Source organism: Rhodofomes roseus (assembly GCF_022264815.1).
Source record: "Rhodofomes roseus strain CIRM-BRFM 1785 chromosome Unknown C8Q71scaffold_14, whole genome shotgun sequence".
Lineage (NCBI taxonomy): Eukaryota > Fungi > Basidiomycota > Agaricomycetes > Polyporales > Fomitopsidaceae > Rhodofomes > Rhodofomes roseus.
The window spans coordinates 272,386-297,462 of NW_025952970.1; the positions used below are offsets into that span (position 1 = coordinate 272,386).

Consider the following 25,077-nt stretch of genomic DNA (forward strand, 5'->3'; position numbering starts at 1 on the left):
CATGGGTGCAGAATATAAGTTGGGGCAGCTAACCCTGAGCCAACCTGAATAGGCAGTCTGAGATCTCGCCGGACAAACCATTAATATTGTGTTGCAAGTACACAAGATGATTCGTCTACTGGCGGAGAATTGCAGGCAACTCCGTGCCCTCCTGGAGGGTACTCGATGTATCCACGAATAAGTCCTACTAGTAGCAGCGGATAGCAGAATGCTGGAAGACCGGTGAGACGGTGATTCAAATTGGACGGAGATGCTAATAGTAACAATTTAACAAGTGCTTATGTGATCGTGAGAACGTTGCCAACGCGCACACGTGACGAGACGCGCGAAGCAAACACAACCTTGAAAGTTGAAGTTGAACCACGACGGCCGGCCGCCACTCCTCCTGGTCCTGGCTTCTTGTTTCTGCGTACGAGAAGTGTATTGCTCCGCTCAATTTCTTTTGGTTGCTTGTCGTTCTTGTCTACTAGCGAAATAACGTCGTCGCTGGCCATGGCCACCACCACCCAAATCCTGTACAACTCGCCCGCGTTGCACTCACTCAAGCGCGATCAGCTCGTCAAACTGTGCAAGATTCATTCTTTGAAGGCTAATGGCAAGAATACCGAGCTAGTCGAACGACTGAAGAAGCACGCTCTTGAACTCGGCCAGGAGACCTTCCTCGGCACCACAAACACTCACCAGCGGGACGATCAGAAGGAGAATATCCACGATGGATTTGAGGTGCAGATGCCAAGGCCAAGCGAACAATGGGAGATTGTAATGGAAGACATACAGGAGGTTGCTGAACCTCTCGGTACGACCTCTTCCAAAGGCACCTTAGGCAGTATGCGGGGCGGAGCAGAGGAGTTCGGATCCAAAAGTGAGTCGTAATCATCTGTCGATTTTGAGCTGTCAAGCTCGTCTTGCGTCACGTTGGCCGCTGGCCTAACGCTCGTGAAGTGAATGAACATGCTCGATATACATGGTGAGCCTTGACCAGGCCCTCGTTACGGGCTAGCCGTGGTGCTTGGTCTCCGCTTTCGAGGTGATATGTAAGTGATACCTAGCCGAGGAGGTTCAGAATTACCCGAGGTCGGCCGTCAAGCCTTGCTGCCCGATCCAACGCCTTGACGACCCTACGGCACCTCGAGAACAACCTGGCGACTCATCACGGCCTTTCGGCGCATATCAGGCATAACAAGGTCTCCACGGACAAGAATGCGTTGAAACGAGTTGGTTTGCATATATGGGCTCAGCTGTGTATAAACAGAACACACTTCGTGCAATGTCTGCATCTGTGCACAATGACGGGCTATCGTGCGTCGAAATACTGGCGCGTACAAACGCTGTGGTAGCATGACTTCTTTCGTCTTACGTCTGCTCGGGGAGCTCGCAGCCATAGTTCATTGATTACTGACTACCTTCCATTTGCTTAGACTCGATCGTGAGCTCCTCTATTCGCTCACTGGCTACATCGCTAGGCATCAAGCGCGCCTCCGACAAGGCAGATGCAAGCCTCAACAAACACGCCGTTCCTTTCGAGGACCTGCCGCCCACGAACGCACTGCCACAGACTGAACCCGCGCCGCTGAGCACGCCGGATGTCGAGGCTCTCAAGCAAGCGGCGCGCGCTGCAGCGGACGAAGATGACGGCGACATATCCATGACAGCCCCCGTTCCCGGAAGCCCGTCTCGCCCCGGCGCCCCTGCTCCTACCAACGCGCGGCTGAGTATGGGCCAGGGCCCAACGACAACTATCCGCCTCATCAACTCCACCTCACAGCATGCACTCGAGGCACCCGGAACCCCGGTGTTGCCTGCGTTCCAAACAGACTTCGACCTCATTCTGGGATCCCCGAACCCGACTGCCACACCTGGGCAGGCGGTCAGGGTGTGGCCTGCCTCCCCTGGTGGTCCTTTCGAGCGAATCTATCCTGCGATACCTTTCGAAGACTTACTCCCCTCAAAGACATCCAGCCAGGCAGTCGAGGACGACGTCGACATGCCCGGCAGTCTAGGCAGGCCAGAAATACGCGCGACTGGAGCCACCCCCGCCAAGAATCGAACACGACCTCTCTCCCAGGGTACCCCGAAGCCCGCTGATGCGCCGGACGTCTTCTCCCCTATGCGCCCCGCCGCATCGATTCCCACTGCCGTAGCTGACTCCGGCTCGAAGAAACTCGGCGTCCCTCGCAGCGAACCCTTTCTATTCGGCTCTCCGCTGCCGCGGCACAGTATCTCCAATCAACAGTTCAGCGACACGGCCCAATCTTTGATGGAAGAGATGCACCGCCGTCTTGCTGAGCAAACCAAAGGCAAAGATCCCTCACAGAAGACATCCGTCGGAGTGGCGCCGCCCATTTTCGGTCTGATTGAGAAGGGGCCGGGCGCGAACCAGCAGGCAGGCAGCCCGGATAGATTCGCAAAGGCGCATCAAGCGCATTTCAGCAAGATGGATTCGATCACGACGCACTACGCAGCGAAACGTGTGGCCACTGCTCCTGCCGCCCAGTCTGCGGGTGCCGCGTCGAAGAAGCGCAAGTCTGACGTGCTGGGATTGGGCCAAGCACCCGGTGCTAAACGGAAGAGCAGCGCTGCAGGTGCGCGGGTCATCAGCGCCGGTGCGCGGAAGCGCATGGCCGTCCCGGGAGGGTTTGGGGCCGACGATAACGACGACGAAGAAGACGAGGATCCGGGGGATCGGCGCTCGTCCAAGCGTGTGCGGGTCTCCGAAGTCGACGGCGTGCACAACGGGAGGAGGGTGTCCATTGCTCCTCCCACCGGCACGATCCAGGAAGGCAACGATATGAACGAAGAAGAAATCAAGAAGCGGAAGGAGCAGGAGACCGTTCGCCGGAGGCTCGAGGCCAATAAGGCTCGACGGCGGAGCAGTAGAGGCCGAGTCAGCGTGGGTGGAAGAGCCGCACCTGGTGTGTTCAATGAGCCCATGCGTATGTCACTAACTGATAAGTCTTCTCAGCGAAAGCGAAACAGTCACGCTTCGGCTTTTTCGCAACTGCCAAGACGCTCGTAAAGAATGTCTGGGGTATGGGAGGTGGTTCGACGACAACCGGCAAACCTGCTCCACCTGCGAGCTCTAGCATACCAGTTGCCAAATCGACCCAGCCTGCGACTGCACCGAAGCCAACGACCGCCGCAGCCCAGCCAGCCCCTCAGAATCCCAGTATGAGAAGCACAGCCTCCACAGCACGCAAGAACTCTGTGTCCGCTTCGAACAAACTGCAGAAGCCGAGACCCGACGCGCAGGTAGCATCAGCGAAAGGGAATGAAACCGTGAAGTCGTCGCGGTCTTCTGTTGCACAGACTCGCGCTCCTATCCCGTCTTTCGCTAGTCCCATTGCGGGGACGGCTAGTTCGAGGACAAGCACGGCAACTGCGACGTCGAAGATACCCTCGAGGCCTGGCTCTATCGCAGGTGCTTCGTCGCTGGGGATGCGGACCAGTCTGGCGACGAAGTCGCAGGGGCCTGCATCGTCTGTTGGGACAAGGCGAAGCCTCGCAACCACTTCTGCTGGCGGCACCTCTTCGAGGGCGAGGACGTCCACGAGTTCCGCGCAGGGAAGCAGCGGCCCTACATCTCGCTCTAGGACGTCGTCTCTTCTCGCGCCAACGGTCAGTTCTCTGGCCAAGACTGTTGGGAAGGCCGATGCGGGAACGACAGCGAGGCTCTCGTCCCTGCCTCCTGTTGCAGAGCAGCCGACGAAGCGTGCTCCGCGGAAATCGGTGGCAGCAACGAACAAGGCTACGCTTAACATGATCACGAACAGCCCTCGGTCGCCCCGATCGCCGAGGCCAGCTAAGATCTTCACGCAGCCACTCACGGCCGACACATTCCGCAGTCCCACCTCGCAGAACAGCCCCGTACACCATACCTCTCTCGCCGCCGCTGCGACTGCACTGGCGAGCCCGTCCAGGATCCCCACAGCGGTGCCACCCAAGCCGAAGGGGCTCATCGCGAAGAAGCCACGGATCTCGCGCACTCGGGTCATCGCGAAACTCGGGTCACAGCGGGATGGCACGCAACCAGCGGCGCCGTCTGCGCTTGCACCTGCCCCTCGCATGAGGTCGAGTATGGGTGCGAGAAAGTCTCTGGGAGGAGTGAAGACCGGGCGTGCGAGCGCCTGTGGTGAGGCTGCGAAGCTTGCTGCGAAGAAGCGGGCCAGGCAGAGCGAGTACGCTCGCCGGCGGAGTCGTGCAGGTGAAGGGCTTAAGTCGCCTCTGGGACGGGCTAGTATGGCTGATGACAGCGCGATGGACATTGATGCTTGATTTCCTCTTCTAAGATTATACCCCTTACAGATGTGATCGTGCCATCATGTCTCACATGCGACAATGAGTAGTTGTCTTGGACTCATGAAGCTTATGTATATGTATCTTGATATGTCGAGAGAATCACACTTTGGCCTGTGGTACCGGTCTTTCTTCGACGTGCATAACGCGCTCCCCTGGCATCTTGAGCTTAGGACGCGTCGATTTCAGGAGGCCATAGTTCAAGAGCAACTGAGCAAGAACAAAAGCATTGTGAGTAGCACTCCCTCTTGATGTCCTCAGAATGAAGGCCCTGGACGTGGGGGTAGTTATGTGCTGTGCACAGGAGTATGCTACCAATAACCATTTCCGGAGTAGTACTGCAGCTGGCGTGCTCCCGGCGAACATACTGTTTAGTATGCCACCACACGAGATCCATTCGTCAAGGTAGTCCACGTCTTAAGTAGTCCATCATTAGTTTCAACTCCTCAACGTGTTATTCATTCTCATGAGGTATATGCTCTACTGACTATTTCACGCATACGTAGAAGAGATCATGAGTAACTCTCCTTAACCCCTTCGAAGGCGCGACGGTGGCAGGCCTAAAAGTCGTGAGCAAGCTTCGCCCCGGCATGCCACGCAGCAGGGGCGTCGTGCTCCAGGCCCTTCCAGTTGACCTTGCGCATGACGAGCTCCTCCTCCCGCTTGCCCTTGACATCATGCCACAATCTCACCCCAGTGCGGTAGGCAGACGGGACATCGTGTTTCAGGCCCTTCCAGTTGACCTTGCGGCGTTCCAAGTCGGCCTCACGTCTGCCGTGGCCCCTCCCGCCAGTGTGGACGACGTGCGCGTCGTGCTCAGAGGTCCCGCCGGTTTGCTTGCTGCGCCGGGCGAGCTCCTCCGAGTCGGCGCGCTTGCCCTTGATGTCATGGGCGATCCGCGCGCCGGCGTGCCAGGCAGCGGGGACGTCGTGCTCCAAGCCCTTCCAGTTAACCTTGCGGCGCTCCAAGTCGGCCGCACGCCTATCGTGGCCCCTCCCGCCGGTGTGAACGACGTGCGCGTCGTGTTCAGAGGTCCCCCCGGTTTGCTTGCTGCGCCGGGCGAGCTCCTCTGCACGATTGCCCTTCAAGTCGTGCGCGATCCCCGCGCCGGGGACGTGGGTGGTGTGTACGAGAGGGCTGTGTGCGGCGTGTGCGAGTGCGTGGTGACCAGCGGTGTGCTCCGGGCGGTGCGCGTGGAAGTGAGGCTCCCTAGAAGTGCATTGAGTTAAGTTTGATTGAGCCGGTAGAGAGCATGCGGCGAGGGAACTCACTGGACGTAGTTCACGGCCATGGCAGGCGAGACTATAGCCGCGGCCATGGCGAGGACGGTGAAGGTGGAGACGCGCATGGTATAGGGAAGGTCGTGAGGTAGATAGGATTAAGGGTGAGGTGGGAAGCAAGGAAGTCGTGAACTTAAACGTAGAGTAGCGTAAGAGAGAAAACCGAAACAGAATCAGGCTATATGCGTGGTATATGCTGGTCAGCGCGAGCGACGACGTGAGTAAGACTGCCACTCACCGACCGGCACCGATTCAAGAGGTGGAGCGTGAGCGAAAGAGTGAAGAGAGCTGAGGAGGCGCTGGGTGGGCGGTCCAAGGTGCGGGGACTTTATATCCCGCCTCTGGCGCCCCCTCAGAGCTGAGCCTGTCGACACAACGCATTGGCAGACACGGGGCTGAGACCGCCGAAGGCGAACATCCGTCAGTGTTCGAACGCCGCAACGCCAAGCAATCAACAGGTTTGATTTTGTGGCATCTCCGCATCTGAAAACCACTGCACGATGCACGTTAACATGCCGTCTCGACTGAAGATAGCGGTGGGGACATACCTATGCACAACAAGGGTCCGCCCAAGGACATCCTCCGAGGGCGCGACCGGAATGCAGGACATGCCATTTGACGTCGCAAACAAAAGATGTGTAGTGTTGCCCGGGGCGTCTGCATCCAGTGGCAACTTGTTCGACACGAAAAGGTCAGCGTTTCGAGCCTATGACAGGATTGTTCAGTTGTTTCTATCACGAACGTCTGCGTTTCGGCCAGAACAGACGCTCCATAGGCAGGCCCATCATCCGCATACTGACGTCGACAACGCTGCAGCAGAAATCTGCGGCGTGAGGAGATGTCACCCGCTCCAGCGTTTCGCAACGAGGGCGCGAAGGCACCAATTCATTCGCAAGTCAACGAGTGACATGTCCGGTCTCGCGCGGCCTGAGTGGTACGCCCCGCGCGTGGCCGACTCGGACATCCTCCTAAGTGACCGCCATCAACTATCTCGTCAGGACGCTAAGCACTGGTGGTGCTGTGCGGTATGCTCTCTGACACGCGCGCTCGGGTTGGACGCTGGGGCTATGTCACGGTAAGTTCGCGTCTCGGGGGGTGGCACTAACAACGACACATACCTATACGACCTGAATGAGCCTCAACGGAGGTCTGCGCCTTTTCCACGAGGGTCCCGAAGACACTGTTCCCGGTACGAGGTTGTGGCGGATGTCAGCGATCGAGCGTTGAGATGGACGCTTCCTGTCCATCGAAACGTGGCTCCGAAGATGGGAACGCTCGATGTCGCATAGCCCTGGCGATGGTGTCGAAGACGGGCAGTTGAGGCGAACAGTTGCTGATGCAGGAGGAAGTGAGCGAAGACAATGTTCAATGAAATTGTCACAGTAAAGGTTGTCGCCGGCACTGCCTCGTACTCATGTCACGTGCCTCGAGGCCATCTACAAGACCGACGGATGTTCGTTTCTGTCATAACGGCGAATTCTATTGCAAGAGAATAACGTAGGTGTAAAGGCATACAGTATGGTACGGGGTGCATATTGAGACAGAGAGGAAGGAATGATGATGCGACATACAGTGCTAGACGATACAAATGCCATATAGTTCATGCATGAGAATGAGAATGATATGATACCCAAGAACCGGGGAGAACGATGCGACGATGATGAGAGCAAGAAGGAAAGCAACGACCCAGCGATGACGATAGCTTCACCGGAAAGACAACCCCTGGAGAGAGCCGTCCCACTCCGGCGTCGGTCTATCCGGGACATTGGTGGTGACGGCCTTGCCGTAGACGTCCCACGCGAGGTCGAGCATGCTCCAGAGGCCATCGTCGAAGACGCCGATGGCGCACGCATTCCGCCAGACACCCTGCACACGCGACATGCGCTTCAGGAGCTCTGCGCGCTTGTACTCGCGGGCGAGGCTGCGAGCGTAGCGGTCCATCGCGTCTTGACCCTGCGCGGCACTCGGAGGGGGAGCAGGGAGAAGCTCGGAGAGGAGCTCGTCAGACCGCTTGGTGTACATGTAGCACATGAGCTCGCGGAAGTGCTCGGGGCTGGGAAGGCCGAGAGGGACGACGGGGACCGTGATGCGCGCAGGGGTCTCCGGCGACGGGACGACAGAGCACGATGGAGATGATGGCGGGAGCGACGGGAGGTGGGCGCAGTTGATGTCCCAGACGCATTGGTGCGCCGCGAGCATGGTGATGATGTTGCGCTCGCCCTCGGCGAGGTCCTTCTTGTAGACGGCAAGCATGTGCGAGGGGAGGTCGGCAGAGCCGTCGCTGACGTCGACGGTGATCTCCTCGGGGATGGAAACGGGAAGAGGAGGGGGTACCTCGACGTGCTCGAGGACGGCGAGCAATCTAAGACGAAGGAAGAGATGAGTAAGTGACCAGAAGCAATCAGAAGCGTTGAACGCACCTCTGCCCGTTCGCCGCAACCTCGTCCTGAATATACTCGATCGGAACGTCCTTCAACTCCTCGTTCATGAAGAGAGCCTTCTCGATCGGCACGCGCTTGTACTTGGGGCGGGCGAGCCGCCTCGGGATCGCGATGGAGATCTTCGGCTCGAGGTCGTGCTCCGGCGCGGCGTCCTTCATCTCGACGTCGGCGACAGGAGCCTTGACCGGCCTCGGGAGGCGGAACTCTGCTTTGAAGGCGGCAGAGGTGACGGCGGCATTGCGCATGGGGCGCTGGCCGGGGAGAGGGCGGTGGGCGCGCTTGGCCTTCTGCATGCGCTGCTGCTGGGCCTCGGAGTAGCGGGAGGTGGGGGTGTTGTTGAAGCCTGCGCGGCGACGCACTGCTGTCGCCTTGAGAACATCGGTGACGACGGACTTGCGAGAGCCTTTGGAGGACTCGAGAGTGGAGGTGGAAGGCACGTCGCCCTGGAGTTCGGGCAGACCAGCGAGGAGATGAGGCAGGGAGGTCGACATGTTCGAGTTAAGACTTGGACGTCGGGTCGGGCACGGGAGGCAGATGGGGGGAAAGTTCAACTTCGTGCTCCGGGTTGGGGGGAGAAGTACCCTCGCCCTTGGGGATTTTATACGCCGAGCAGGTGTTGGAGGTAGCGAAGCGTGGGACACTTGATTGGTTTTCTGACGAAACAGGTAATGTGGGGATTGGTGGGCGTTTGTTTGTGTGTGTTGGCGCACCTGCCTTTACGAGGCAAATATCCTGCCTTGTAAGGCAACTCCCGCAAAGAAGCATCGAGTTTGGTGGGTCCACACACCAATCCGGCTACGCACACCGGGTCACGTTGCCAAGGGGCGGCGTTCTGGCCATGAGGCAAGTCTTGGCGCTATTGTCACCCTCGATACGGGCGTTCTCGATGTTTCCAGGCAGATAGTGGCCGCAAAGCCACTCCGAGCCCTGCCAAAAGAACAATGTGGCTTATGCAGGCGGCTGCGAAGTTCTGAAGACGTACATTACGCTTGGAGGGCATATACGATGCACAACGTACTTCAAGTTCAACACCCGGGGCTGGACGGGGTCGTCGACTCCCTGACGTCGACTCGGACGACACTCTCGCCAGTCGCGGAGCATCCGTCTTTTTGTGAGCCTGGACATCTCTTTTATGCTTTATGGTGGCGATCGTTCGGTGCGATGTGTACCTTGGGGCTTATTATATTTGGTGAAGACGCACAGCCGGGCGAGTCATACTTGACAGACCGCCACTCGGCTGTGGCACCGATTTGGTCAACCCATGGGTTTCGTGACTTCGTTGAAGAACTCGCCCTAGCTCGCCCTCGATTGCAGTTTGCACTGGTACAAGTACTTGTGATGGAACGGAGGGAGGGAAGTGGTGTAGTAGGGAACCCTAATCGCGCCTCATATTGAGCCACTCTGGCAGGGTCTTCCTTTGTTCGGCGCTTCCAGTACTTCACATGCGACTATGACGAATTGCGACCAGTACGAGGGTGCATAGAACGTCATCGTACGGATGCATGGGTACATAAGGGCGCTCCCTTCCAGAATCAATATACATCTTCAACCAATACCCCCACTTCGTCGGCCCGAAACCCTCGGTGTACGTATGCGACTCTACGAGAAGCGGATTGGAAGCAGAAGACAAACGTCCACCGAGCTCGAGCGCATTCAGTTCACAGTCCACACAGCTGATCGTAGGGACGCATACAGCCGGCCGTCCAAACGCCGGAAGATGTTTATTGACATCGAGAGCATCACGTAGACGGCCCGACACTGCACTCAATCACCGAGGCGGCCCTGCCTGGCGAGGACGGACGTAGCACAAGGTTGTCAACTGTTCCCATCGCGCCACTCACGATGGAACGGCTATCTCGAGCTGCACCAGAGGATTCAGACAAGGCGGCCGTGGACGTAGAACGCGAGGCAACGCAAGCTTGATCGCCGGTCCGAGCTTGGTCCGCCAGCTCCAAGAGGAAGTCGCAAGATGAAGATGTGGAGGCTAGATTCGAAGAAGAGGTCAACTTGTCAATGGCAGATCCGCGAACCTGAGTATGCCGTGCTGCAACTCATGCGCTCGGACGTCCCGGGCAAACGCTGAATGGTGTGAGAAGGATCGTCGTGCGGTATGATGACCAAGATGAAGATGCAGACACACTCTCGGAGGTAGACCTGACGCCCACTACTGCTGGAAGTGTTGGCCACGCGGCGGACCAGTTGCGGTAAGACGAGTCCTGTTACGAGTCCTTTCGCCTGGACTGAACGTCGTCGTAGTACGCGGGAAGGGAGAAAACTCTACTGCCTGTGAGTAATTGTCTGCATGACAGCATCATGATATACAGATTGAGTTCGGGCCTTGAGCTGCCGACTCCTGCAGACGAGACGGGGAAGTGAGGCTCATACCTGGACAAAAACCACTTCCTAGGCCACATAAACCTCCCATTGTTCCCAATCCCATAGTCAATGAGGCAGCGCGACCCGCACTGGCCCCGAGGCTCGGGGGCTGTACGGAACGCGCGTTATGGGAAAAGCCACGCCTTGCAAGGAGGATCCCGCGCAAGGACAATAGAGGCTCGGCGTGGAGGTGAAACTGCCAATAGGACCCTAGCAACTGTCGAAGACGTCGAACACGGGATGATATGCCTGGTACAACAGACTCAGCTTCCAATCAACTCCTCTCTTCATCCGCAGCCACAAACGGCTATCATGCCTTCCCGACATTTGCCCCGTCGACCAGCAGTCCAGCCCGCCAACAGCCCAGCCCTCCGGTGCGTATTCAAGCTGCAGCTCGAATTCTGCGGCGCGCAAACAAAGCAGAGAAGGCGAACACAGGCGGAAGGACGCTGCCACAATCAATCATTGTCAGGGCGCAGAAGAGAGACGCGGGAATAGGCGCTGGTGACTGACCGCGGCTGAGGACGATCAGCCTCGAGGCTGATCATGGCGGCCCAGTTTGGCGAATGGGCCCCGGCGAGTGCGCTGCGGGACCTCACGCTGGCGTCTTGCTGGCATCCCTTGCTCCCGCCGCCCTTTACTCCGTTCGCCCACCGTGGCGCGGCGCACGAAGCCTCCTTATCATGTCCTGCTGAGTTCTCCGGCTGCCAGCCATACCTCACGCTGGTCCCCGCACCGCTGGCTTGCTCCGTCCAGGCCACACGCTCAAACGGCTCCGGAGCAGACACCGCGCACTGGCGTCGAGCCGGCTAGGCGTCCCAGAAGGGCATAGGGGCAAGGGAGCAAGGTCAGTGCTCCTTGCATACCTGCAGGCTGATGTACGAGCCTCCGAGCCCACGCGCACGCACCGCTCGCGCACTGAGGCCGCCGTCCTGGTACGCCGCACCATCCGCCCACGGCCACACGGACGACGCGCCCTTCGACGACGCGAGTGGGACTGCGCTGCACACCTACCTTACGAGGCTCGCACAGCCCTTTGATGACCCATACGAGTACGTCGTCTCCTCTGCGTCCGGCTCGGCTTCTGAACGGGCACCGCAGGGAACTATGCCGCTCCTTCAACGTCCACAAGACACCCGTCACTCTCCTTCCAGATCGCACTGTCCCGCCCACTATATGCATGCCCGTTCGCCGCGACGCGCATATGCCCACACATGGGCTCGTTATCCTCCCGTCATACACCGCTCCTTCCCCGTCTGCTTCGTCTTCCACACCCTCGCCGACCAACTCCTCCTTCCCCGGCTCGCTGCGCCCACACGCACTCCCCGTCAACGTCGACCTCTTCGCGCAACGCTTCACATACGACCTCTCACGTCTCTCCGCTGACGACGCGTCCGCAATGGGCTCGACGCTCCCCGTGCCTTTCTACGCCGAAACCGGCGTCCAGTGTGTCGAGCTGCCGACCATCGCCCTGGCCCTCCCCCACCCGCCCTCCGTCCCGCTCCTCCTGTTCTTCGGGCTGGACCTACCGCTGCCCCCGTCCACCCCACCGCCCTCCCCATCATCGTCCAGCACGCCGGAGTGCTCGTCGCGGCGAAAAAGCGGCACGTCCGGACTGGACACGTACACCGGCCTTCTCGCCACCTTCCTCCTCCCCACGCACGTCATCAACGAGTTCCCGTCGGGCCCCGCGATGGCCTCCGCGCTCCTCCGCGCCCCACACGCCCCCTACCGCACCGCCGCGCACTCCGACGCGGGGTCCAGCGCGGGCTCGGGCTCGGAGTGGGACTCGGACGCGGACGAGCCGGCGGCGCATGACGCCGCGGTAACGGATGCGCAGCTGCGCGAGCGCACGGCGTTCGTGGGGGGCCTCTGGGCGAACGTCCTCGCGCTCGGGCCGCGCGACGGGCGGATCGTGGACATGGTGCGCTCTGCGTGGAATGTGTGCAGGGAGGCAGGGCGGATGCGCGAGCTCGAGGGGCGCGCGCGCGGGAGGCAGAGGCGCTAGCCTCGGACCCCGCCCCCTCCATGGCTCGGACGGGGGGCTTCGACAATCACGACATGACATACAGACGAGACGAGCAGGCGCGGGGGGATCTGGGCATAGCCCGGAACAACCACACCACTCCTTCGACCCCGCCCCTGCCTTGCGACCCAAAAGCACCGACGGGTGCGCGGACCCACATCGACGTTCCTTCAGTTTTACATATATACGCTCACTCTCCGGATTGGACCCACTCACCTAGTATCGTGCTGCTGCCTGTATAGATACCATATCGCTCTCGTCGGACCCGGACCCGGACCCTGCCTCGGATCGGTTTTATTATGAGTACTAGTCGTAGGATATGCTTGTGTCTAATGTAGCATCAAGAGCCGTATACCCGTAGTCTCGCATGCATACCCGCTAGCTGTTAGTCGTTTACGATAGCAATCCATACCCTATTGGACGTTGCGTCTGTGCCTGCGACCGTGACCGAGTGGTTGGTCGTGTGCGATGGACAAGTCGAGGCGAGTAGTTGTTCAACTCGCTGATTCTGGCTATGTTCATGCGGATGTTTGTGAGGCACGCTCCTAGGTGTCGCGCTGTGTCATGCGAAGAAGCACCATCTGTCGACCGAAGTGACTCGGCTCCCGATAGCCTGTTGCATTCTACAAATGAGGTATCATTTCTATCCCCATCTACCTCTGCACTGTGATCCCAGATTCCGGTGACCGAGTGACTAAAGCTCACAAGAACACCGAGGGCTGTAGCCTCTTGAGATCCGCGCACTTGATCTTGCCCTCCATGATCAACTCGGATATAGCTTTTGCGGTTCCCGGTGCGTTGCAGATGCCCTGACAGACCACCATCAGTGTCTCGACATCAATCTACACAAGAGGAAGGCCGCGCACCCAGCATGTATGTCCCGTCGCAATCACCAGCCCCTTCGCAATGCTGGTAGCCTCACCCGCAATCGGCCCCCCGCCCGCGCTCACGACCGGCAAGAAGCACGCCTGTCGCTTGTGCACCGTGCCCTCCCGCAGCTCCGGCGAGATGCTCGCGACATGCTCCCGTATGCTCTCGCACGCCGCCTGGTCGACCTCGACATCGTCGACCGTCTCCGGCACCGCGCTGTTGTCGCCCGGCCCGCACGCGTACACCTCGCTGTCCGGGCGCGCGTAGATCTCGGGGCTCACGCGCTGTGGTCCGTGCCGCCCTGCGGAGGGGAAGAGGATCTCGGTGAAGAGGACGTAGGGTGAGATGGCAACGCCGGGTTGGGGGTGGATGGTGACGCTGTGTGCGCGCGTGCCGGAGATGGGGAGCGAGGGGAGGATCCGCGGGGACCACACGCCCGCGGCGAGGACGACGTGCGTCGCGGGGAGGGTGTGCGAGGAGCCGTCCGCGGCGGACGTGGTGTAGGTCACGCCGGAGACCTGCCCCGCGGCCTGGTCGATCTCAATCGAGGTGACCTTCCCCCGGACGAACTCGCACCCCTTCTCCTGCGCAAGCGCGAGCATGCTCGTTGTGAACAGGTACGGGTGCACCTGCGCGGTCGCGCCCGTCGGCGCCATGGGCGAGTACCCGTCCGTCAGGTCCGCGCGCACCCAGTCGAGGTCGTCCGGCAAGCCCGCCTCCCGCCGCTTCCGTGCATTCCAGCCGTCGTCCAGCCCGTTCGTCTTCTCCAGGCTCCGCCAATCGCCACCCTTCCCGACGCCCGTGCCCGTGCCCTCGTCCGGAGCGAGCTCGCCGCGGCCCTCCCAGCTCCCGCACCCGACGAAGCGCCAGCCCCAGCGCTGCGCGCCGTTGTGTTCCTGCGCGAGCCGGACGTGCTCCGCGAAGGAAACGTTCACGAGCTCCTTGGGGTACGCCCACTTCGCGACGAGCCCGCCGGCCTTGCCGGAGGCGCCCTGGGCGGCGCCGTGGACGGAGGCCTCGATGAGGGTGACCTTGGTTCTGGTTGCGGCGAAGGCGGGGTGCGCGCAGAGGTAGTAGGCGGTCGTGCACCCGACGATGCCGCCGCCGATGATGACTATTTGGCGTTGCAGATCGCTGGACATGATCGCGATGGAATTAAATTAATCTACTTATCCTGCGGCCGACGGATTCGGTGACAGTTCGACCGGGGTGCGTGCTTGAGGGCTATTGGGGACGTGCGACCCACGGAAGTGACCAGGAAGAGGCAGTCAATGTGCAAGCCATGACATATTCTGCCAGTCAACGGAAAGGGCGGCCGGCGGGTTCTCACACTCGCGGCCATTCTCGCATATGACGTAATACTAAAGAAAGCAGCTCGGAACGAGCGGGCCGCCGTTCCGAGGCTCTCTAGACGACCAAGTACAGCGCCTGCCTGAGGACTTGTTCTCATTGATCCTTTCACGACGCAATGGAGCATCGTACACCTCGCTCTGGTCAACTGCACCACTATCTACCGCGCTTTGTTGCACGTGGATGGCTACAGGAGGTCAAGAAAGTGACCAGTGTGGGCAAAAAGTGAGCAGACACAAATTGCACGCCGCCCATTTGTCAATGTTGAGTGACATTCGAACACAGGTCCAACGGTGGGCGTAACAAAGGCCGTCAACGGCCTCAAGAGTACAAACAGGAACTCATCAACTCCTACGACATACAGTCTGATGAACTGCACTTGGGCACGACCGATCTTGGCAAGACCTTCGGTATCGTTGACATGTACAAGGATCATGACGCGGATCTGACCGATGCGTATCGCGTCGAGAAAGCCTTCGCCAAACTCGAGGGCGACGTTGCGCGTATCTTCCGTGTCTTGGAGGCTGCGGAGCATCGGGGACGTTCTTCTGTGGAGCTGGTCCGCTCTGACCTCAATATACTCCGGAAGTTCCTCTTCCTCACATTCTATCGCAACGGGAATCATTCGCGTCAATTCATCGAAAATCACTTCGACCCGAACACGGCGAAAATGGTAGAGGAGTACAGGGTCCAAAACGGACTGGCCGACTCTCGTGCAGTATGGCTCCGCCAACTCTCCCTACTCCTCGAGGATGAACATTGGGAGGTGGCGCATGATGAACGTCTATTGTGGACAGCCCGTGTGGATTACAAATACGACGCTTGGGACATGAAAACCGGGTTCTATCGCGCACCTCCTGACACCGAGTTCATCCTCACTGAGGACGGACTCGGCCTCGGAGAGGGTAGGGCAACACCGATGCATGCTATGCATGACATGCTGTCCCCTGGTGCTCCAAGCCCTTCTTATGTCGTCCTGACCCAGACATTTCCCATTACCCCGAAGCTCGTAATCATCTTGCGTTCGAAGTTGATGGGGTTTTACACTTCGTTCTTCCATGATATAGCCCAAACGCCCTCGAAGACGACTTACATCCCTCCGCTCCCGCGCAACTCGTATGATTGGGTGAAATCTCGTGACGAGATGACTGCCGAGGACCTAAAGGAGGAGGAGGACTTCTCCGAGCGCGGCTTGCTGAACGGACAATTCCTCCACAGCCGTTTGAAGGACAGGTTCGATTTTGCTATCGACACCCTAACTGTCGACCAAGCGCAACGAGTCAACACTCTACTGCTCACACATTGTAGAGAGACTATCTCCTTCCGCACCCCGGCATGCCTCCTGCGGTCCATTGCTGCATTTGAGAAGGACAGGCAGTTGACGACCGAGAGGAAGGACCGATACGCATCGCTCAAGGCGAAGCTGGCGGCAATACAAGTGCCGTCGCCATCTACCCCCGTGCCCACGTCAGCCCCGCCTGGCTCGCCGGGGATGTCGATGAGCCCTTCACCTCCCCCTCCCCAGCCAGTGTCGACTTCTCCTGACCATCCTTCCGCATCGCGGCATCAGGACCCGGAGACATTGCCGTTGGAAATGAGCATGCCTGGCCTCAGAGGTGCATTCAAGAAACAGAAGGCACGCGCTGTCCCCACTCCCGATAGTCCAAACACTTCAGTCAGTGAACCTCTTTCCCTCCCAGTCGTCGTCCCCTCGGAGCAGGGTCATTCCGGCGAGACGACGACGGGACCGCCGCTCTCCGGAGTCTCTTCTCCCCCTGTCCCCATTCCGGACAGTCCAGACACTTCAGTCAGTGAACACCTTTTCCTCCCAGTCCCCTCGGAACAGGATCATTACACTACGGAACCGCCGCACTCCGAAGTCTCTTCTTCCCTTTCCGCTGCTGGTGCACAGACCATGCTCACAAACGTCGTTGAACCGCTGATTGTTTGTTTGATTGCTTGTTTGATCCTTTATTTCTTCCCTTTGTCGTCACTGAGGGCATACTTCTCAGGCTACTAATAGTACGCCGATTTCGCTCTCGAGTGTTGCGCGGTGCACGGCGTGGGTCGGGAATTCTAGCGGGCAATGATAGACCGTCTCGCGTGCGGTTTTGCAGTTCGGATTAATGGGCGAGTCTGCTCTCTGGATTCGGAAGAGGTGTCGCTGTAGGGGGGCTCCGTGCGTAGCTGGACGAGGACGCGCGCGTGTCGGCGAGGTAGCTTCTCGACGAGCTTGCCGTAACGCTTCGACGGGTAACCGGTAATCACCTTCTGTTACCCCGAAGCATAGCATACGCAGTGCTCAGTCGTCTGCTCATCGAGCGGAGCCGCCGTCGGTCACACAGCCTGTGCAGTCGGTCACATTGAAGACAGCTCTCCCCGGCCTGCGAGACGCATTCAATCGAAAGCCAACAACGGCCGGTCTGGGGCAGCCAAACCCGAAGTGGCATATCTCGCACCTTTGTCGGCGCAGGCCCCAGGGTAACCCAAAGCGATCACAGTGATGGGAAACATGCCAAGCTCATGGACAGGGAGGCTCTTCATGCGAGGTCTTTCTTCCTGTGGGGAACGAATATTCACACCTCACTGGGCCCGCTTTCTCCAGTTGTATTGTTTGCGAAATTGTATAAGTGGATTGCTGGCAGTAGTGCGGCGATCCGCTGATCCGCCGAGATCGGCTCTGTCGTGAGTATGAGAAGCCAATTGTCAATGCAACGTTGACTCGTCGATAGTACATACATCCTTTTATTCTTTCCCCCAGAAGCGTCAAACCAGAACTCGCCATCGAAGATGAGCGCAAAGAAGTCCTTTCCTCCAAACCTCTACTCGAACTCCCTTCCACGTCCATCTGTCTTACCAAGCGTTCAAATTCTAGACGTACTTGACTGTGACTTCGTTCGAGGAGACCGACGCGGACGTGAGGACTTTGTTGCTCTGCTCGATATCGATGAGGGTCGCGTCGTCGGGGCCGACGGAGCCCGAGGTGGTGGTCGCGGACGCGGAGGTGAACGTGACGGTGCCGAAGTCAGCCAACGGCACGAGCGAGCCGTTCTCCTCGTAGTCCTCGACGATCCACTCCGCGTTCTCCTCGCAGAGCGCAGACGACGACGTGATATCCTGCGTGACCGTCTGGCCCGTGCTCTGGTTCTCGATCACCGCCGTGCCCGACGTCGTCGACGACGCGGTCACCGTCAGCTTCACAGTGTCACCCGCGCTGAAGCTGATTCCAGAGAAGTCGTACGCGTAGTCTGGGTACCACTCGTACCAGGCTGCGCGCGGTCCGTCAGTTGACGCACTTCATAGGGCCCAGTGTAGAGAGATGCGTACCATCGTACGACACGCTGCCACCGTCAATCGTGAAGTCGACGCCAGTCTGGAGGATGGCGGTGTCGCAGGTATCACCGTCGATGCCAACCCAGGCGGAGGCAGAGTACGAGCCGCTGCCACCGGAGGGCGCGCTCGGCGTGGGGACGGTAAAGGTGCCCGTCACAGCCGTGAAAGAGCCCTGCATCCAACATGCCCCATCAGCCATCCAGTTCTCTGCCCGCGTTCAGAGGCCGGTGCTCACCGAGGGGTATGAATCGTACACAGCGCCGGCCCAGTTACTGGAGTACTCCACGTTGGAGACGTTGGAGGTGGCCGCGTGCTCGATGAGCTGCACGGGCTTGCTCAGGTGCGTTCCCGTGCGGCGGCGCGCGAGGCGGCCGGCGATGCCCGACGGGCGGGCGAGCGCCGTGGTGGCAAGCAGCACGGAGGCGAGGAGCGAAGCGGCGAACATCCTGTACTCGGGTGTGGGAAGAGGTGCACTAGAGGCGCAGGGGCTGTCGGGTCGAGGGGCTGTCGAGACCGAGGGACCTGCTCCTCCTCCTCGTCCCAGCGGGCCATTTATACTCGCGTCGAGTGTGTTCTGCGCCCGGCGGCAGATCCCTCCCTGTAGCTCACCATATGGCCCCACACCCTCGCCAGAATTGGACTCGGGCTATGCGGGAAGTCACGTCCGATGATGCTGGTGCTGTCCGTGTGGCGACGAGCAGATGGATTCCACGGCGCCATCCGAAGTATGACAAGTGCCCTTCGGAGAGAAGTCGCTGGCATTCAGATAGTCCTTATCGGCATGAGAGCGAGGATTCACCTTCTGATAAAGCCTACGGGTGGTTGAAAAGAGCCCGGCACGAGCTCTAGAAATGAGAGGAGCAATGCAACTGCTCGCGTTCCTGGAGATCAAGAGGTCAGACAGGCGCACCGGGGAGGTGAGTGCCATATACGGAAGCCTCTCGTGGGCGAACACCGAGACTCAGGCGTCCACGGCCATGCGACCGCACGGCTTCTGCGGACATGAAGAAGCCTGGATGCACAGTCTTGCTGTAAAACACGACACCTCGTTGTGACCATCGAGTGGTGTACTCGGACACTCGACATCTTCCACGCCCACCTCGAGATGGACTGCCGGTGATCGTCAAATTCCATGAGGCAGTGTCTGTGCTGACCATAGAAGATCCTTGTGCTTTCCGGTCGACGAGGAAGCTGTAGTTTTGCATCTAAGGCAGGTCTTGGCAGAGACACTGCGGACGGCATGCAGACAGAGAGAGCTCGCCGGCGTAGGGAACGGACGCAAGGTCGACTAGATGCTCCCATGAACGTGAGAGTCCACCTATGATGAGAGTCCGGCCACCAGAGCATCAGCAGAGCTAGTAGAAGGACCTGTGCGGCCGATGACTGGCTCTATTAATAGAAGCACACGGCTGATATAGGGCACGATAATGCCGCTGGGTTGCGAGATGGGCACAATGGCGTCTCGTGCTGCACATGCACGCCGGCCGCACACGAGTCGCGTGCCCTCTCTGGACCCTGCACACAGGCGTCCCGGACGGTCAAGTAAGGCATCTTAGGCGTGATGTTGTGCCACAACTTGAAAGTATGAGCTGACGTACCCATCGACATGTGGCGCCCATTATTCCATTACACGGCTTGACAAAGTACGACGACATCCCGCGGCTCCTGCACTGCCTGTCGTGTGCTCATCCAGTGTGTCGCGTGCAGCCTAAACACATAGGAGTGAGACGAATGTGGCGGCCACGGCGAGGAGACGATGATGAGATTCAGACGCACACAGAGAGACGGGCATAGCTTTTGCAGAACCCCACGCCGTATGTGGAAGAGCAGTGTGACATTGCATCATTGCGGTCGGTACTCCGTTCATCCTGTGTGGGAGACAGTTCTGATGGGCCCAGGCATTCTCTGAGACGATCCTCGTCCGCAGTCAGCAGCCACGTCGAGATAGCTATGCACTTCCCTCGCTGCTGAGCTACTATTAGCCTATCTTGAACGACCACGCTGGAGTGACAGTGGCAGTCTACTGGACAGTCCAAAGTATGAATAAGGCCGACACACGTTGAGGTCACTCGTGGTGGACGTGGACACTGGAGAGAGCAAGTCAAGTCAACTACGATCCCTATCGAGATTCCGATCATAAATCGGGTCAAGCGGCATCTTCCGATCGGCTACTCTGACTGAACTTGCGCTAACCGTTGTACGGTCTACTATAGTAGTACTTACAGCTGCCAGCGAGGCCCTCTTCGCCGCGGACTTCCCTCATCTACAAATTGCTTCTCATCTGTAACCCTTCCGTATTTCAAAAAAATAGAAAAGGACGTCTTTCGCAGAAGAAAAAGGCGGATGTAATTATTTTGGGCGGGCCGGCTTGTCGGCCTCGCGTGAGCACAACCTTTGTCAGGCCCGCATCGCATCCGTGCAAGTCTCCATCGAACAATCAGGGCATGTGCGACATCAATGAGGCCTCATTCAGCCTCCCCAAGCAGGTCGGGCAACGAATGCTCTGCACTGGCTGCTCGAAGCTTCTCATCCATTCTACTCCACGAGTCGCGGCCTCTCAGCGACACCGTTGGGGATCTCCCATCATCCCGCGGCGGACTTATTCCCGGCTGAGTATGTCAGGCATGCCGTACGAACCCACAGATCGCTTCCGTCGCTTCGGTGCGCGCTGTGAGTACTTCACGGCGCGTCGTCTCCGTGGCATGTGCTCCTGAGGTCAACTACCTACTGCGCTCATACAAACCCTGGGTTTCTCAGAGCAGTATCCGGGACCGAGCATGCGTAAGTGTGGGTGCTTTACAATTCATGGGTACACGGAGCTCTGGTTTGCGAAGCCTTGCGGGAGAACAATCTTGTCGCGGGCACACAGTGGCCTGGGTCTCCACGGGCTGCATGATGAACTCCGACATCCGAGGCCCGTCGAGTACGTTCTACATGACCAACGAGGCGCATAGATGTAGTGAACTGTATGGATTCGAAGTAAAGCGTGGCTCTGCACCAAGGGCGAGCGTGCATGATCATCCTTGTCCGCAACTTGAAATCGGAGAAACCGCCGATTACCACCGATGAGTCTGTGGCCCACCTTGCGTGGCTTTTGGGAACAGTTGTAATGCCTCCCATCTAAGCATCGTAGAGTTAACGAATTCCCTTTTGAATGACTTGTAACCCACTGGAAAGGCCGCATAGTGTGCACGTCGGGTATTGTCCGGTCCCGGGCCGGCGGGTGCCGGCTGCGCAGATCGCAATCTGGCGGAGTGGCGGGCTCCTTGGATGATAAATCAGGAAAAGTCAAGCACCCTCAGACAGCCTCAGACCCACTGAACCGGCTTGTACAATCTTACTCTCTGTAGTAGTCTGGCTGCCAGTAATGTAAGCCGCAGACGTAGACAACTCATTCTGATCCGTACGCAGAATGATTGGCCAACTGCAACCCGTGAACCGGGAAGACATACACGCTCGTACATGAGTGCGATCGTACAACCATGCTCAGGTATGTATCTCGCGTACAGCCATCCCACCGCGGGATAGCTGGCCGTCGTAATGATAGGGATACCTCCTCAAGGTTGGGGTTCCACTGCCGTCTTCCGTGGACCACCATCATCTTGACCCGCTCATAGCGCTCGTATATGCTCCATGACGTTCTGGGTTACTGCATCAGAACGGGTACACGACCCTTCGCGACATGGAACTGACTGTGAAGATTCTGGCCAATGTGTCCCATCTACCCCGCTTGTCGTCAGTCGGATAGACGCATATAGAAGATAGCTCTTCATGCTCGGAAGTGTCGTGAACGATCAGGGTGTCCAGCGCCGGTAACCAGCTCTCGATGAGCAAGTCCTCTGCAATCGACATCGTATTCCTGTGTATGGCTGGACGCATTCCGAATACACGCAAAGCATCTCCTGTGCGTCAACATCAGGTCACCGGTTAGCACAGGCCTAGGGTTAGCATGCGGTCAGGTACCATGGACCGTGATGACCAGCCCACTCTGATTGAACAAGCCAGCAATCTTGACTCTTGAACCGACAAGTGGCCTACGAGTCACTTACCAGTCAAATAGCCTCATTGCAGGATGCAGGACTACCACCGTGTTCTCTCGGCCAGAAGCCGCAAATCAGTAACCGAACTCACAAGCTGATGACATACATGATGCGGAAGCGTGGATTGCTTAGCTTTGTGAAGAGCAGGAGACAGTGATTACTGCAGTTGGTAATCGCATGCATGGAGAGCATGCATAACATCATCCTATCGGCGACTACGTAGGAGCTGCAAGGCCAACTCTTCTTCCTCTTCGAGCGTAGTGGCGCCAGCATCCCGCTTTCGGACTTGATTGGTCGAGGCTTTACTCCGTTTGGCGGGAGGAGCCTCGTCCTCAGATTCTGAGGGCAGATCGAACTCCGGGCTGACGTAGCCATCGTCCTCGTCCACGGGTTCAAGCGTGGCAACCATTCCTCCGCCGCCATCGGCATCGTATCCCATTTCCTAGACGATGGTCAATGTCAGTCCGGATGTGAAGTCCATCCACTGAAACCACATACCTCACGCTCCCTCTCCTTCCTCTTCCTCTTCTTTTCCCTCTTCTTGTCTCGCGCTTCCTCCTTGTCCTTCACATCCGCCTCCTTCATTCGGCCTCTCTCGCCCTCGACGAACACCTTGCCTGCCGCCTTTACCGCTGCGCTACCCTCCCCAAATACCTCCTCTGGTGCCTTCATCTCGTAGATCTCGTGCGCACCGCCCTCATCGTCGAACACAAGCTTGCTGCCCTTCGGGCCGTACTTCGCAATCGCCTTCTTGGACACCGCCATCCTTTGCTTGCGTTTCGAGATGTTCTCTGACTCGGACAGGGCAGACGGGTCCCCAGGGAGCTCGTGGTCCGCGCGCTTCAGGGTGATGAAGTCGTCCTCCTCGTCGGAGCCACCCGCGTGCTCGATGAGCTTGGTGTAGTGCTCTGAGAGGATGTTCTGGTTCTTGCGCTCAAACATCCGGTCGTACTTCGTCCGTACACGGTTCGCCTTGTCTTCGTCCTTCGCAGACGGCTGATTTCCCGTGTCCTCCTCGTCACTCGCCTCGCTGCTATCGTTTTCGGAGCCAGCACTGCTGCTAGAGGCGTCACTCTCCTCTCCCTCGCTTACCCGTGCCTCGCGAGCAGCATTGGACTCGGCAAGTGCGACGGCATGGCTCGCGTTCTTCTTCTTCTTGGCCAGCTCCTTACTCAGGAATTTGATTTTGGGCATCCCCGGGAGACCGAGGGACTCGGCGAAGCGCTCCACCGGCAGCTCATCGACCTTGAATATGGACTTGTCCTTTTGCAGGTGGATAGAGCGTAGGTACGAGACGAACGTCTATCAACAAGATACATCAGTAGCCGGTAGAAAATGAATATCGCCGGACGCACTCGCTGCCCCAGATACTTGATCTCGGGATCCTGAAAGGCCAGATTCTGCAGCTGGTTCTCGATATTCTGCGTCTTGCTCGCCCGAATCTTGATCTTTTCTACCTTCAACCCGTTCTTCTCCAGTACCGCCTTCATGCCTTCCTCCTCGCTCGGCACCAAGAACAGCAGTGCACGCCCTGCGCTCTCGTACCGTGCCGTGCGTCCAACGCGGTGTACATACGTCTCCGCATCTTCTGGGGCATCGACCTGGACGACCCAGTCGATGGCAGGGAAGTCAAGCCCGCGTGCGGCGACGTCCGTTGCGAACAAAACGGCCTTTTGCATACCCGTGAAGCGCTGAAACGTCGCAAGTCGCGTTGTCTGCTTCTGTTTCCCGTGGAGATGAAGCAAGGGTACACCCGGGTGCATCCGCCGAAAGGTCTCGAAGACGAACCGGACCTGCTTGCAACTCGACAGGAATACGAGTGTCTTGTTTTGGAGGTGCGACTTGAGGAACGACCAGAGAAGGGAGAGCTTCTGGTCGAGTGCGGTCACGACATAGTGCTGCTGGAGCGATGCGGGAGTGACGAGAGACGCCGAACTTTCGGCTACGCCAATCGCGACAGGGTCGGTCAGCGAAAGCCGGGCGAGAGATGCGACTGAGTCAGTCTGAGTGGCCGAGAACAAGAGGGTTTGTCGGGACTTGGGCAGATGGGAGAGGAGAGCAGTGAGAGTACGGTGGAACCCCATGTCCAGGATGCGGTCGGCCTCGTCCAATACGAGCGTTTGGAGGTTATCGCAGTCGAACCCAATGGTCTGGTCCATATGTTGCAGAAGCCGACCCGGTGTCGCGACGAGGATGTTCATTCGAGAGAGACGCTCACTTTCGTCTTTCAGGTTCTTTCCTCCAATGACCAGACCTGCCGAGAAGCTATGATAACCACCTATTGAGCGTAGCACGTCGAATATCTGGACTGCCTAGAAGGAGGGCTCAGATCGAGATAGTCGTCTCGGAGCTGCTGACAGACGCACCAGTTCCCGTGTAGGGGATATGATCAAGGCCCCGAGACCATCCTGCGGGCCCCACTTCTTTCGATACAGCATCTCCAGAACTGGGACGAGGAAGGCTAGCGTCTTGCCGCTTCCAGTCCTTGCTGAGCCCAAGACATCCTTGCCTTTGAGCGATACAGGCAGACTCTTCGCCTGAATGTCGGTCATCTCGGTGAAGTAAGCTTTCTTGAGACCTATATAAGCAGCGCACTTCAGGTGATGCACGGGAGGAAAAGTACAGTTGTGTTCACCTCGTTTGGTGTAGTCCGAAATTGGGAGGTCCGCAAACGCTTTCAGGTCCGGAGGAGGCTCCTGCAATGATCATAACTGTGTCAACGCATAAGTAACCACAGAGCCCGGGCTTCGTTTCGCTACTTACGAATTGTGATGCAGCCTGTTCTAAGGCTTCAATCGTCTTCGCCTCAGAGACTTTGCGCAGCTTAGAAGAGTGTACTCCATTCTTCGATTTGGAAGACCTCTTTGACTTTTGCTTTACAGTACGAGAAGGTCCTGCTTCGCCCATCCCGTTTTCTTTCGTCGTCTCGTAGTCTGAAATAAGTTGAGGTGAGCGTTGGGTGAGCGGAGAGTGCAGGGTAAGTCTTAGTAAGCAGAGGAGGCGAACGTGACACGAAATTCAGCCCCGAATGGTGTGACAGGCGCGAAGGCGCGTGACATGCTGTGACA

General features: G+C 58.4%; 9 protein-coding genes across 9 annotated transcripts; 3 read left to right on the forward strand and 6 right to left on the reverse strand.

Annotated features, from left to right (window-relative positions):
• Window positions 1-372: 372 nt before the first annotated feature.
• Window positions 373-4,436, forward strand: C8Q71DRAFT_766548 (uncharacterized protein). The gene is made up of 3 exons (XM_047924199.1): window positions 373-862; window positions 1,419-2,912; window positions 2,963-4,436. Exons 1-3 carry the CDS (start codon window positions 493-495, stop codon window positions 4,270-4,272), a joined length of 3,174 nt encoding a protein of 1,057 aa, XP_047777305.1. The 5' UTR covers window positions 373-492; the 3' UTR covers window positions 4,273-4,436.
• Window positions 4,437-4,853: 417 nt separating this feature from the next.
• C8Q71DRAFT_859181 (uncharacterized protein) lies at window positions 4,854-5,641 on the reverse strand (the record flags this gene model as incomplete). Its single annotated transcript, XM_047927597.1, has 2 exons — window positions 4,854-5,502; window positions 5,565-5,641. The coding sequence occupies 2 exons, from the start codon at window positions 5,639-5,641 to the stop codon at window positions 4,854-4,856; spliced, it is 726 nt and encodes a 241-aa protein (XP_047777306.1).
• Window positions 5,642-7,031: 1,390 nt separating this feature from the next.
• C8Q71DRAFT_766553 (uncharacterized protein) lies at window positions 7,032-8,156 on the reverse strand. Its single transcript, XM_047924200.1, has 2 exons — window positions 7,994-8,156; window positions 7,032-7,935 (listed from the first exon to the last, which is right to left on the reverse strand). Exons 1-2 carry the CDS (start codon window positions 8,059-8,061, stop codon window positions 7,278-7,280), a joined length of 726 nt encoding a protein of 241 aa, XP_047777307.1. The 5' UTR covers window positions 8,062-8,156; the 3' UTR covers window positions 7,032-7,277.
• A 2,921-nt stretch (window positions 8,157-11,077) lies between these two features.
• Window positions 11,078-12,664, forward strand: C8Q71DRAFT_126362 (uncharacterized protein). The gene is made up of 2 exons (XM_047916434.1): window positions 11,078-11,442; window positions 11,492-12,664. The coding sequence occupies exons 1-2, from the start codon at window positions 11,267-11,269 to the stop codon at window positions 12,396-12,398; spliced, it is 1,083 nt and encodes a 360-aa protein (XP_047777308.1). The 5' UTR covers window positions 11,078-11,266; the 3' UTR covers window positions 12,399-12,664.
• A 93-nt stretch (window positions 12,665-12,757) lies between these two features.
• C8Q71DRAFT_126372 (FAD dependent oxidoreductase) lies at window positions 12,758-14,573 on the reverse strand. The gene is made up of 2 exons (XM_047916435.1): window positions 13,283-14,573; window positions 12,758-13,225 (listed from the first exon to the last, which is right to left on the reverse strand). Exons 1-2 carry the CDS (start codon window positions 14,426-14,428, stop codon window positions 13,118-13,120), a joined length of 1,254 nt encoding a protein of 417 aa, XP_047777309.1. The 5' UTR covers window positions 14,429-14,573; the 3' UTR covers window positions 12,758-13,117.
• Window positions 14,574-14,754: 181 nt separating this feature from the next.
• Window positions 14,755-16,656, forward strand: C8Q71DRAFT_859185 (uncharacterized protein; the record flags this gene model as incomplete). The annotated part of the gene is made up of 2 exons (XM_047927598.1): window positions 14,755-14,861; window positions 14,922-16,656. The coding sequence occupies 2 exons, from the start codon at window positions 14,755-14,757 to the stop codon at window positions 16,654-16,656; spliced, it is 1,842 nt and encodes a 613-aa protein (XP_047777310.1).
• Window positions 16,657-17,296: 640 nt separating this feature from the next.
• Window positions 17,297-18,616, reverse strand: C8Q71DRAFT_126505 (peptidase A4 family-domain-containing protein). Its single transcript, XM_047916436.1, has 3 exons — window positions 18,205-18,616; window positions 17,964-18,141; window positions 17,297-17,905 (listed from the first exon to the last, which is right to left on the reverse strand). Exons 1-3 carry the CDS (start codon window positions 18,412-18,414, stop codon window positions 17,508-17,510), a joined length of 786 nt encoding a protein of 261 aa, XP_047777311.1. The 5' UTR covers window positions 18,415-18,616; the 3' UTR covers window positions 17,297-17,507.
• On the reverse strand, window positions 18,369-19,414 carry C8Q71DRAFT_126517 (uncharacterized protein). Its single transcript, XM_047916437.1, has 3 exons — window positions 19,124-19,414; window positions 18,769-18,850; window positions 18,369-18,708 (listed from the first exon to the last, which is right to left on the reverse strand). The coding sequence occupies exons 1-3, from the start codon at window positions 19,314-19,316 to the stop codon at window positions 18,522-18,524; spliced, it is 462 nt and encodes a 153-aa protein (XP_047777312.1). The 5' UTR covers window positions 19,317-19,414; the 3' UTR covers window positions 18,369-18,521.
• A 2,672-nt stretch (window positions 19,415-22,086) lies between these two features.
• C8Q71DRAFT_766586 (P-loop containing nucleoside triphosphate hydrolase protein) lies at window positions 22,087-24,991 on the reverse strand. The gene is made up of 6 exons (XM_047924201.1): window positions 24,773-24,991; window positions 24,645-24,705; window positions 24,376-24,587; window positions 23,365-24,321; window positions 22,508-23,311; window positions 22,087-22,451 (listed from the first exon to the last, which is right to left on the reverse strand). Exons 1-6 carry the CDS (start codon window positions 24,914-24,916, stop codon window positions 22,215-22,217), a joined length of 2,415 nt encoding a protein of 804 aa, XP_047777313.1. The 5' UTR covers window positions 24,917-24,991; the 3' UTR covers window positions 22,087-22,214.
• Between the last annotated feature and the right edge of the window lie 86 nt (window positions 24,992-25,077).